Raw genomic sequence first — 12,668 nt, 5'->3', positions numbered from 1 at the left:
CACGGGCACCTTTTGCCTCGACAATCGCCACGTCCGCTGCAGCTGCACCGGCACCGCCAGCTACCTGAAGGCTTGTTGAGGAGCTGGCGCGTCCCGGACCCCTCCGCCTGGTCCCTGGCGCCTGGTCCTTGGCAGCGGCGTCCCCTCCCGTGGTCATGTCCGCAATGCCCGTGGGAGTTGGCGCTCTCGTCCCTACCGAAGATCCCTCGAGAACCAGGGCTCCAGGGGCTGCTCCGACGGCCGCCCCAGCGCCGGCCCCCGCCGCGGCCTTGCGCTTGGCCATGGCGGAGAGTGAAAGCCGGGAGCCAGGCAAAGGAGGCCGGCCCACCGCAGCAGCGGCCGCCGCTGCGGCAGCGGCGGTGGCGGCAGCAACGTCGCTGTCGATTGTGCCGCTTGGCGGAACGGTAGGGGTTACCGCGGCTGTGGCTGCGGCAGGTGGAGGGATTGCATCTGCCTGGGCAGCGCCCGGCGGGGCTGGAACCATAGGCGCCGGATGCTGCTGCTGCTGTTGCTGCTGCAGCAGCAACGCGTGCCCCGCTGGTGTCGGCAGGTCCGCCAGAATTGAGGGCCCATCCGCTTGAGGGCTCGACACTGGCTGTTGCTGCTGTTGCTGTGCGCGAAAAAGGGGGTTTAGGGAGGCAACACCGCAGACTCAGTCCTCGTCACAAAACAGAAAACGCGAACGGCCGACGGGACTGCCCAGTCGGGATGCAAGCTAGGAAGTCGTGACGCTAAAGGCTTGCGCTGCCCCACGTCAGCCGTCGATCAGTACTGCCCGAGCGGGAGCACGCGGGTGCAGACCTGCATGACTCGTCCACCCACACAAAGCCGTTTGTCGGGACAAGCACACATGCGTCCCCCGTCCAACGGAAGCCCCGGGACCTTTCTTACCTGCATCTGGAACAGCTGCATCTGCTGCATCATTATCTGCTGTTGCTTCAGCAGTTTGGGCGGCCGCCCAAACTTCTTTTTCACGGGAACCGTGATGGTGCCCGTCGCAGCGTCAGGCTCGACAGCTGGAACCTCCGATGCGATGCAGCCAACCAGCTGCGGAGCCGCAGTAGGCGCGGCCGTCGTGGCCGCGGATCCAAAGGCCCCATCCACGCCCTCCAAGGCACCTGAGGCTCCAGGGAGGGCCCCCACCGAGCTGCCGCGCTTCGGGGGCCGTCCGGGGCCGGCGGAGGTCGGGGCCGCGGTGAAGACCTCCAAAGGCTGCGGATGAACGGTCGGACAAGCGGATGGATGGATGGGCACATTAATGCATGGACTAGGACCGGATCGAGAGTGGTACGTTATAACGGTGTAACAGTGCAAATTTCATGGATGAGCCAGGATATCCGACGCAATACCATTAGGCAATAGTACAAGCAGCAGCGCGTATCCTGGGAGAGGACAGCGTGAAGTGAAGTGAAGTAAGGATCGCACGTCGGTGGGCTGCCGCAGAAACGGCTGGCCGTCCGTATGGACAACGTTTTTCAACACCCTCTGAAACTTGTACCCTCATCCTTCGGCTCTCGTCCCCTCTTTCACTTTTCCCCCGCCCGCCAAAACCACCAGCTGAGAAGCTTGCGCCTGAGTGGATGACTGACGGGTGGATTGCAACGTGATTCACCTGACCCAGGCCTTTCCCCAGTTCTTACCCTCGCCGCGGCGCCCGAATGCAGGTCCTTGTTCCGCTGCGCCTCTGAATGATTGTGGCAGTAGGCTCGGTAGCGCAACTGCTTGGATCCAGGTTGCAGCCGGGCCACCAGGTAGTTCCCGGTGCGGCGGGCGCACAGAGGATGGAAGTAGCACTGGCAGTGGCCGAAGTTGCACTTGGCGACGGCACCTGCCACCTGGGAAATGCATATCGAGATTGTGCGTGCGCAAATCAAGGGAAGGAAGAGGCAAAAAGCAAAACGAGGAGCGAGAAGGAGGAGATGCAGATTGTTTGAATCCATCATGGGTTGTTTGGTGGCTAACCCAGTGCCGTACCTTGCCGCAGATGGTGCAGGGCGCGCGCCACCGCTCCGGACGAATAAGGCCCAGGTTGTCGATAGTGTCCGGCGAGTCGGAGTTGAGCACCGTGGGCCCCTCGTGCCATAGCGCACAGACCTAAGAACAGGCGGGTATAGTATCAAAATCAATATAGTACCAGCATTATCTAGCCATCGCTACTATTAACAACTCCCATTACCATGACAGGTACTTGAGAACGCAGGCTGTAGCGTGGCAAACCAATCAGTATGGTTTCGGAGCAAGCAGCGGTTACACGGCTGCACAAATGCAGCATTACAAAGGCGTGGTAAACATGTAAGGGAAAAACGTCCTAGCAAGACGAGCAATACCACAAAGCAGGCCTCGCAACAAGTGACCACTGCTGTTGTGCGTAACAAGCTTTTGCGTGTAAAGGGAGCAGCAACGCGCACACGTGTGGGAAACCGACAATCAGCTCACCACATGGGCCCAGGCCTTGCCGTCCACCGTACGCTTGAAAGCGCCCTGGCGCACAGGACACAGGCAGCACGACACCGCCAGCGAGCCGCCCGGTAGCTCTGCATGCGTGATGCCGCGCGCCTCCATCTCCCAGCGCTTGGGCCGAACCTCGCTCTGCGGTACGCCCGCGGCACGCTGCGACTCCTCGTACATGCGGCACGGCCAGCACAGCCACTCCTCTGCAGAGACGGGGGACGGTGCCGGTGACAGCGTTGCGGCGGTTATATAGTTGTAACAGTGCCATTAGGAGACGCATGCAGAGATCCGCGATTGCCGCTGTATGCGCGCGGCGGCGACGGTGCCGGCAAATTTCGATGCGGCAACTTGCGTGCTTGCTCTGCGCATACATTTACAACTCTCGCTCTCTCTTTCCCTCTCTTTTCCCCCTCACCCGCGGGGATGCTGCGCACTCCGTAGCAGTGCTGGTGCACCGCAATGTCGCAGCGCTCGCAAAAGACAATCATGTTGGGGTCTACCGAGAGGCCGTCGCCACAGATAGCGCAGAGCGCCTCCTCGTCGTGCGTCCTGCGGGAACGGAAGGCGGCAGCCAATCCAACCCTCTTACAGCCAGAGAGGTTTTCCCAACGGCAAGAGAATCATGGGTCAATGAACCGTGCTAATCGCGTGTTGTGGGCTTGCACCACCCGCACTTATTTCATGCCCCCGGAGCCGCACTGGCCCATACCTAGGGCCTACGACGGCGATAACAGGGGCCCCACTCACCGGTTGGAATTTCCCTTGTTCACCCCAGCGAGGTCCCGCTAAAAATACCATACCTGTGTGCCAAGGGATCCACCAACTCGAACTCCTCCAATCCCACCGCCGTCGCTGCCGGCCCAGCCTCCGCCGGCAGGCCCTCACCGCCGCTGGCACCCGGCGTGCTGCCGCGCCAGGCCTCCCCGACCTCGCCTGCCTCCGCCGCGCCCAGCGCGCCCAGGCTGTCGAATCCGCCAGACGGCATACCGGCAAACTTCTTGGGTCGGCCTGTGATCGCGCGGGGGCTGGCGGGCTCGTTGAGGGCCGCTAGAGCCTGACGCTTCTCCATCTCCCGCTTCTCGCGCTTCAGGTTGCGCTTGACCTCGGCCTTGCGCTGCACGTCAGGAGGTGGGATGAAATGGAAGGACGTCCCGAAGGGGGATTCGAGTACAAGAAACTACCTCGGGAGGTGGACAGGCGCACAGGCACTCTACCTACGGTCCAAGCAAGAGGGTCAGCAGACGCAGGATTGCCTTAAGGATCGCAGCAAGCTTCAATCTATCATCTGATCTCAGTGTCTCGGACCCACACCTGCAGATAAGCTTTGATTTGCTCCTCCATCTCCGCGCGCTGCTGATTCGCAGCGCGCTGATTGGGCAGATCCGCCACCACCGCCTCCATCAGCGCAGCGACTCGTGAGCGGTTGATAGCCACCTACGCAGGTGGCACCCAGGGAGGGTTCGAGGAGTGACACTTCACTTCACCACAGCACAGGAGGGATGCTAGACCACAGCACAACAAACACAGCAGAGCAATAAACTCCCCAGCATATCTTCTCCTGTAAATCCACTCCTTTATCCATCTCTGGCCGGAAGGCGCCCTCTGTACCTCGCCCTCCCGCCTCTTATGAACCCCACACCTGTTGCACCAGCTCGCTCTGCAGCGCGATGAGTTCCGCCAATACCTCATCATCGGGCGCCATGGATAGCACATCTGCCGCAGCGTCCAGCTGAGTCCACTGCTGCTCCAGGGTGCCTTCCGGCCCGCCTGCGGCCAAGGATGGAGGGTGTGGAAAGAGCAGAGCAAGCCGGCAGGGACACCGCAGGCCGAAGGTGAAGGTGTGGGAAGGGGTGGACAAAACGTCAGGTTAGGCTTTCGGTTTCGGCGTTGGTCCCGGCTCGCAGGCAGGGTGCTGCTTTGGCCTGCCGTGAAAGGAGACGCTAGAGGATGCGAAGGAAGGAGGCCTCCTAGCTACCCTTTACCTTGCTTGAAGGTAAGGGTTTCAAGCCAGTCTGTGGGTTGGTCCCCGCCAAGCATTTACTCATGAAATGCCGCAGTTACTAGGCGCTTCATCCAACAGGGAAAACCTTACCTTCCGCAACAAGTGAGTGCACTGCTGCCGTGGTCGTGTTGGTCCCCGGCTCGTCCTTAAACAGCAGCGGCACCTTGTTCAGAAGCGCCAAGGGGTTATTCGTGAGGGGCTTCTGCAGCCCCGCTAAAGCCGCGGCAGCGGAGCCGCTGCCCACGCTCCAACTCGCACCGCCCCGGGGCCCTGGCTTGCGTGTCACCTTGGCCATAACCGACTTGGCGCGCTCGCGCTCGCGCTCCTCCTTCTCACGCTCGCGAAGTTCTTTCGCGCGCTCCTTATCCTTCTTGCCCGCCAGTGCGCTGTAGTTGACCGAATTGCGTGCACGACCGCCGCGGCCGCCGCCGCCGGTGGCTGAGCCCGGGCCGCCAGGGGTTGGCGTGGAGCCTGACTGCTGCAGGCCCCCGCCAAGTCCCCCGGCAGCATCGTCCTGGGCATGGTGGTGTGAATGCTGTAGGGGCAGCTGCGGGGTGTCCAGCTGCATGTCCAGCAGGTTGGATCCGCTGTGAGCTCCCGTGCCTGTGGCGCTGCCCGGCTCCGCCCCAAAATGCTGGTGGCCTCCATGGGGCGCCATCGCGGCCTCATATGCTGCGCTGCCGACCCCGCGGTAGGTAGCCCGGCCAGGTCCAGGCGTCTTGGCATTGTAGGCGCCAGCGGCGCCGCTGCCGGCCTGGTTGCCACGCGCGCCCTTGCCGGTGGCGGCCCCTGCCGCGGGCCCACCGGCGCCATCGTCGTCGTCCTGCGCTGACTCCACCAGGCTGCCTGTGCCGCCGCAGGGGTTAAGTACGTAGGCAGTGCAGGGCCGGTCCAAAATGCGTTGCAGGTAGGGGTGCATGTAGTCGCCACCAGCGGCGCGAGGCAGCTGATCCTGGCTCATGCCTGCCCCACGATTGGACGACTGCGTGTCGTCGTCATCACCAGTAGGCGGCTTGGCGGCGGCCGCAACGGCGGCGCCAACAGCACCGGTACCTGCAGCTGGGTGGCCGGCGCTGACGCCAGCATCACCCAAGAGCGGGCTTGCGGCTGCGGCTAGGCTGGTTGCTGCGGCTGCTTCCTGTGAGTCGGTCTCGCCCAATTTCCGCAGGTTCATAAGGACTCTGTCCAGCTGCGCCCGGTTCACCGTAGCGAAGGCGGGGCCGACGCCAGACTGCCGCCCGGCGGGGCCAAAGCCCGGCATGTCTAGGTCGTCCAGGAGGCCCAACTTGTGGGCCAGCTGGCAGAAAGCACGCGCCTCCTCGTCCGTGCAGGCGTCAAGCATGGTGGCTGCCGGTCGGCCGTCTGGGCGCCATCCCTGCACCAATGCGTCAGGGTGCTGCCCAGGAAAAGGTGGCTGCGGAAGGAAGCTGGGGCCATTTCCATTGACACTCAAGGCGGAAGCGTCGCTTGGACGCAGTTCCAGCTTTCCTGCGCCACGGCCGCGTCCACGCCGCTGTAGAAGGAATGGAAGAGCAAAAGGACACTCGGTTTACCGATCATGTGTAAGCAAATTTATTATTGCGGTGCTGGACAGTTTGGATGTGAATGTGGGTGCGAGAGCATAGCGGCACTGCGCTGAGGTTGTTAGCCGGCACAACTGACAAACTGTGCCATAACTGCCGTCGAGGCCCATGAAAGTGAGCTGAACTGCTCCTACAAAGATGGTCAAGCTAGGCTTCAAACAAAAAGCGTCCTCTCTACCCCGATGTGTTCCTGAAACACACGGACACAGGAGACCGCCCCACGGACCTCCACAGCGTCGTCTTCCTCTCTAACCGTAGCCTGCTTGCCCTTAGCTGGTAGAGGCCGATCCACTCCTCGAGGATCACGGCCCAAGAAAGGCACGGTAAGGCAGTCATCGTCCTCGGGGTTCAGGGCGACGGGCATTAGCGACATTATGTCCTCCTGGGTTACATCTCGGAAGTAGTCCTGTCCAAGCCATATGAAACTAAGATGTAATATGGTTACACAGCTGTGTTGAATGATGCTGCGAATGTTACCTCAACGAACATCCAAAAAGCGGACGCCTCGTTGACGCTGCCAATATGCAGTCCCGGCGTAGGTGCTGGCGCCGCCTGCTCTACAACAGCTGGTAAAGGCGTGACTTGCTTTCCTTTTATCTTTACATCTTTCCTGACTGCTTCACGTCTTCGCCGCTCCTCTTCTTTGGCGTCCCTGGCCACTATCGCGTCTGCCAAAGTAGCTGGTCCTCTTCCAACGTCTGTTAACTTAGGAAGCGTAGGTGCTTTTTGCAAAGCTTCACGAAATACCTCCTCTCCAACGCGTAGCGCGGTGGCCAGCGAGGCAACCGCGGGAGAGCTTTGACCAGACTCCATCCCAACAGAGGAGGCCTCCATAGTTCACAGGTACTGATGCACAAAGAAACACGAGAAAGCTAACAAGTGAGGTGGCACAGCCTAGGGCAACGGTCTAGGCGATTGCCAACATAGTTACATTCGCTTGGATGAAAGTCAAGTATTATGGCCATAGACAATTAATCCGTTCCTCTTCTGTCCGAAACAGCTTTGCAGAAATCCGGCATAGGTTGCACAACTATTTCGCAGCAAGCATAGCGCCCTCATTCAAGTACAACCGACAGCTCCTTATAATCGTCACAAATTATACCATGTCCAACATCGAATGGTGTGTTTTGGCAAATACGCAATTTATCTCGACCGACCCATGTGTCAATTGCCCTACAGCAAAAACGCAAGCAGCAAAAGACATGAAGATCAATAGGCAATCATGTACTTAAAACCATTCAACACGCACATATGATGTCTGATTGCAGCTCTATGCAAGGGGTACCCATGATGGCTGCTTGACACCTACCTCACGGCGGTCCTAAGCCCCCTATAGCTCCATAGAGAAAGTTCCATGGTACTCATGGCGAAATGCTTCATATGGAAACGACAGATTGTTGCACAGCTTCTTGCTCTCCAACGGCTCCTCTAGCTGCTTACGCTGCTGCCGCCCTCAGACACCCTGGACTCATATTTCCTGACTCAGCCCTGTGGCATGAAAGCCCGAGCTTGTATACGCAGGCTAAGCAGGTCCACACTGATTGCCGGCTCAGAGCGCTTGGGCCCCGGCACAGGTTAGTCGAGAGCTCCATGTCCGAATCCTGGCGACAGCACCTCGCTTCCCGTCATTGATACATACTCCAATCCGAATGCCGGCGAATGCTGGCGGGCGAAGTGGTCCTGGTTGGGCTAAGACCTTCTGTGGGGTCCAGTAGGTCACGAGGATTGATTAGCGTGGTAAGTTGAATTGTATTTCTTTTCTTCCCTATATACTTGTAAACCAAGTATGCGTAAGTATGTCAGTTCCTTACACTATTTGGGTCCTTTGGTCTGTACGGCCTCCCGGGGCTGACCAACCGACTCTCCCTTTCGACCTCAAACTAGCATGCCAACATTCAAGGCTCCACCACAAAGGCCTTGGAAGATGGCACAAGCCTAGCTTACCATCCCAACCCATGATGATTAAACCTAGGAAAGACGCGGCACTTCGCAGTGTACAGGTCTACAGCAAACCAAGGTCCTGCTATAACAATGCCAAGTTGCTGCTACTATACCTGATTATGAATCCGGCATTTCTCTATGCGATGTAGCTGTGAGCCGCTAATGTTCAGAGGGTAGGCACGACCCACTACTTATGTCTGCCGTACGCCATGTCTCGATGCCAAGGAAATACCTGCGCTGTGGTGTTGCAAGCATAGAGTGAAAATGGCAAGACAACTATTCTTTGCCTTAGGGCTTTTGGCCATCTTAGGTCTCGCCTCCGCTGGCAAGAGAGTTCTTGTGTTACTGCCAAATGTGAACGAGGCAGAAAAGTACTCAAAATTCTTTGGCTCTCTCCGAGACGCCGGATTTGATGTGACATTCAAGGGCGTGCGAGACTCTAGCCTTAAGCTTAAGGAGTATGGCACCTGGCTCTACGATGATCTGGTGCTTTTCGCTCCAAAGTCGGAAGGTATCTGGACTCTGACAGTAAGCACCTGTAGTCAATGCCATCCTCGGTTATTTATTGTTTCGCAATTGCGCAGGCTTCGGTGGCAGCGTCGACCAGCAGACCATCTTGGACTTTGTCGACTCGGGGCACAATGTCTTGCTTGCGGTGAACACGGACGTCTCAGAGGCCCTGCGTAACCTGGCAGCAGAGTTTGGCGTGGATGTCGACGACCGGGGGTCAAAAGTCTTCGACCACTTCAATCATGCAACCCTGGATGGTCAAGAGGATCATACCCTCATCGCTGCCGGAGATCTTGTGGATGCTCCGGTGATGGTTGGGGGCCCGTACAAGGTGTGAATGCTAACCTTGAAGTACCATTATTTGGAAGTTGGCCTGGGTTTTCAGCATGTGGCACGAATGTGGCCGTTGCTTAACCTGCCCATCCCTTCTGTAGGAGCCTGTGCTCTTTCGCGGTGTTGCATCCACCATCCCTGGTGACTCCGAGCTGGTGGGTGTGGCGATGGCAATATGGCCCTGAAAAGCTCTGGGTAGGACTTTAGGGCAACCTGCCGCCCTGCATCCATTGACCACAATCCTTGGGAATGTTCATTATGCCAAAGGACAGAATGGCGATTTTAGTGTTACCAGCGTATCATTCAGTCCATTCGGCTTATTTCCGGGGGGAACTTAAGAGGTTAGCATTAGCTTTTACCGCAAACCAGTGCCTAAGGGTTCTGGAGACAAGGCTAGTCCAAGGCTGCCCGTTTATATTGTTATGGATGGAAGGAGACGGACCAGACAGCAGCGTCCCCCAGTCGGGCGCTGGCAGAAGTGAACTGCCTGCCTTGTGGCGTATCACCTGACTGCAAAGTCATGCGGCCATGCTTCATGTAGGCGACAGTGGTCCTCGGGGCGCCCAGCACGGCCTACAGCTTCGTGAAGTCTGGCGTGCAGGAGCCGCCGACGCTTATGGTCGGCTCCGCAATTTCGCTGGTTACCGCGGTGCAGGTACGGAAAACACCAGACGTTCCGAGATCGCTTGCAGCAGTACTGCGTGCGGAGGGGATTTGGAAGTAGAGTGGATTGGCTTTTACTTAGGGTTAAGTACGTCAAATACTTGGAACCCAGTCCAGGGCATGTATTGGCGAGTGCTATTCTTCTATTCGCAACTAGCGGTGAATACCACAATGGGTGTAAAATGGGAGGATCTCGGGCATGTGGGCTGGTCAGTGCGTTGCGAAATCCTGATAGTAGTAAGCGGATTTAACTCCAATAGGATTGGGTAATTCAAAAGAGGTTGGTGGTGCCGTGGCTTTCTCCGTAGATATGAAGCAACAAACTTTCGTGGCTGTCGTTTCTCCCGTCTAGTTGAGCACTACGGTCGTGACACCCCTATTACGTGCGACTGCTGGCGCTTCCGCCTTTCCTGCTTGCGCGAGTTCTTCCCGCTGTGATTGGGTGGCTTGGGGGTCTTTGCCGGGGCTCGCCTATTTTCCTATTGTTGCACCAAGAACGCTTTGCGTGGGATATTACTGACCTTGCCTGCACTATGCTATATTGCTGAGTCAGGCACGCAACAATGCTCGCATGGTTGTGGCTGGATCTCTGGACATGTTCACAGACAAGTTCTTCGACGCCTTGGTGACCGTGAATGGCGCCAGGTAGGAAGCACTGCATAGCTGAGTACAAGTCACAGCTGTGACTACAAACGACGATAAGCGGCAGTTCAGGGCTGCTTACCCTGGGCGCCGCATGGGTGTGTCCCGCAGCTGTTGATCGAGCCGTTGGGACTCAGCTGCCTTCTTGGAATCCGTTGGGAGCATTGGGATTAATCAGATTGCGATGGTGCAGCCGCACAGGTTCCTTATCTTACCAGGGCCGCTGTGGCGCGCTTGCCTGGCACGCCGTCGGCGTCCTCGCTTCTCCTGCACCTCTTGTTTCCTAGCTCTGGTGTCGATGAACCGATTACATTATCTTGCTTCCTAATGCCTGTGTCATGGCCGCACCTAAAATCCCCGCGCAGCTCCCACACCGCCAACTGGGCGTTCACGGTGACGCTGGCCCGCTGGGCCTTCCAGGACCGCGGTGTGCTGGTGGCTTCCAACTTGCGTCATCACCTGCTGGGCTCAGACGAGCAGCCGTGGGGCTACAGGGTTAATGACGACGTGGAGTTCTTGGTGGACGTCGTGGAGGTGGAGGGAGGCGTGTCCAAGCCATATGTGTGAGTTAAAAGCGACGGATGGGGGGACGTATTTGTATGCAATCGGGGGTTGTATATGGATGGATAGATGGATGGATGGATGGACCGCTGCTCTTGTCGGTAGACCCTACGGAGACTTCCTTCAGGTCAGTGCCGGCATGCACGAGTTGCTGCGATCAAATATTAAACCGTAAGGAAAGCTCCATTTATGCCCCTTCCTACTTCGGTTCATCCTCCTGAAACAGGGCCGATGACATTCAGCTGGAGTTCATTATGCTCAATCCTTACATTCGGCAGCCGCTGCAGCATGACGGCAAGGGAACCTTTTCTCTTCGCTTCAAGGTGGATGGGGAATACGGTGAATTGGCTGTACACGACAATCTAGCTTGGCTCCCTGTTCTGAGGTTTCGCCATGGGCGCGTGCCTTGCAATAGCCACGGACATTGTGTCTTAACGTGCAGAGTCGCCTCTGTGGTACAGTCACAGATAGACGGATGTTGAAGGTTTCTTGCCGGGGACTGGGTGAATTACGGCCAGCCATGCCGACTGTCCGGCCAGCCGGTCGCCTTATCGGCTTTCCGATTACGGCTTGACTAAAGGAGGGACGGATATGCTTTATTGTGAATATTGTTGCAGGTGCCTGATGTTTACGGTGTTTTTAAGTACTTTGTTGACTACTCCCACCGAGGATACTCGTATATCAAGTTGACACACCAGGTGGGTCCCCTATCATATCGTTTGAGTTGTGGTCCAACGCCCTGAGAGTGTGGCGATGGCGAGGCCCGAGTGCACCTGCTTGCTTTCGATTGCCACAAGCGGTGGTGATTCACGAGGGCGCTACTTCTGAGTGCGCTGCATTAAACAATCCCTCTTTTGTCCGCAGGTTCCAGTTCGTCCGTTCAAGCACAATGAGTACGAGCGCTTCCTGACGTGCGCCTACCCTTACTACGCGTCCGCCATCTCAGTGATGCTGGCTTTCTTTGGCCTGGGCTTTTTCTTCCTTTACAACAAGTAGCGTGCATTTGGGAAGGAGCATTTCCCTTCGGCTGCTTGCTTTGCTTTGCCACGCTGTGTAATCTCCGTGCCTTAATCGGCCAGCCCATGATTGGTTCCTCGAGTTTAATAGCGTTAAACCAGTGCACTGTGGCTGTAATGAGGAAAGATAGGTGGGCTACATGCATGTTAGTGCTGAGAGTGAAGCAGAGAGATAGGCGGGACGGACAGCCAAGGTTTAAAATTATGACAGGAATTGGGTTGACACGGTTTTTGGATGTTCGTGAGAAGAAAAATAATGCTATTGAAATAATAAGGCTTGCTAATTCTCTCGTCCTCGCCCCTCTTAACACTCTCGTTCCACCTCTGAATGTAACCTCCCAGATTGTTCTCTATTAGAGACCGCCAAAGCCATTACGCGGGAACCCGCCCTCACGCCCCGCAACAACATTCGGAAAGATGTATTCATCCTCCCTCTTATAAAAACCTAACCGGTTTGGTTGTTACTGAATCAGCCATTCAAAGCTATACATCGGAAATACAGCGGAAAAGGCATGCGCATGACAAATATGACATGACAGCTTATCGAAGGACGCTGTCCGCACTGCACAAGGTAAGGAATACAGTCTCCATCGCGAAACTGCATCCGCAACAACTTCACAATGTGGGAAACAATGTGGGAAACCCATTGCCCTAAAATCTTCTTCACCCTCAGCACTACACACCTCTCTTGCCCAACGACCGCGCGAATCCGGCCGCGAAAACTCCACTCAACGTACTTCCATAAAACTCCGATACCACGTGTGCGAGTACGTGCACACGGGGCGCCCCCAGGGAAAGAGCAGATAGACGTTACAGATACACATCGCACGAATCGTATTGCGCTTCCGGTTGGGGAACACCATACCCTCGACGACAGCTGATGAGCACGCCTTAGCACGCGGCACGGAACGTCCCCGATAGCCTTTGCCTCGCGGACCGGACAGATGGGCACAAACCCTCGCGGCA

The 12,668-nt window shown here is 57.2% G+C and overlaps 2 protein-coding genes across 2 annotated transcripts; one reads left to right on the top strand and one right to left on the bottom strand.

The window, feature by feature from the left end:
* Nucleotides 1-1,757: 1,757 nt before the first annotated feature.
* Nucleotides 1,758-2,978, bottom strand: VOLCADRAFT_47045 (uncharacterized protein; the record flags this gene model as incomplete). The annotated part of the gene is made up of 4 exons (XM_002945613.1): nucleotides 1,758-1,835; nucleotides 1,975-2,094; nucleotides 2,437-2,589; nucleotides 2,886-2,978. Coding segments are annotated over 4 exons (444 nt in total), but the record flags the coding sequence as incomplete, so codon positions are not given.
* Nucleotides 2,979-8,236: 5,258 nt separating this feature from the next.
* VOLCADRAFT_72245 (uncharacterized protein) lies at nucleotides 8,237-12,523 on the top strand. The gene is made up of 9 exons (XM_002945972.1): nucleotides 8,237-8,488; nucleotides 8,562-8,818; nucleotides 8,922-8,975; nucleotides 9,362-9,475; nucleotides 10,037-10,128; nucleotides 10,491-10,688; nucleotides 10,913-11,009; nucleotides 11,304-11,384; nucleotides 11,551-12,523. The coding sequence occupies exons 1-9, from the start codon at nucleotides 8,242-8,244 to the stop codon at nucleotides 11,680-11,682; spliced, it is 1,272 nt and encodes a 423-aa protein (XP_002946018.1). The 5' UTR covers nucleotides 8,237-8,241; the 3' UTR covers nucleotides 11,683-12,523.
* The last annotated feature ends 145 nt before the right edge of the window (nucleotides 12,524-12,668 follow it).

Source organism: Volvox carteri (assembly GCF_000143455.1).
Source record: "Volvox carteri f. nagariensis unplaced genomic scaffold VOLCAscaffold_1, whole genome shotgun sequence".
In the NCBI taxonomy this organism is placed as follows: Eukaryota; Viridiplantae; Chlorophyta; class Chlorophyceae; order Chlamydomonadales; family Volvocaceae; genus Volvox; species Volvox carteri.
The sequence above is the reverse complement of the archived record's forward strand: the minus strand, read 5'-3'. Positions and strand labels throughout refer to the sequence as shown.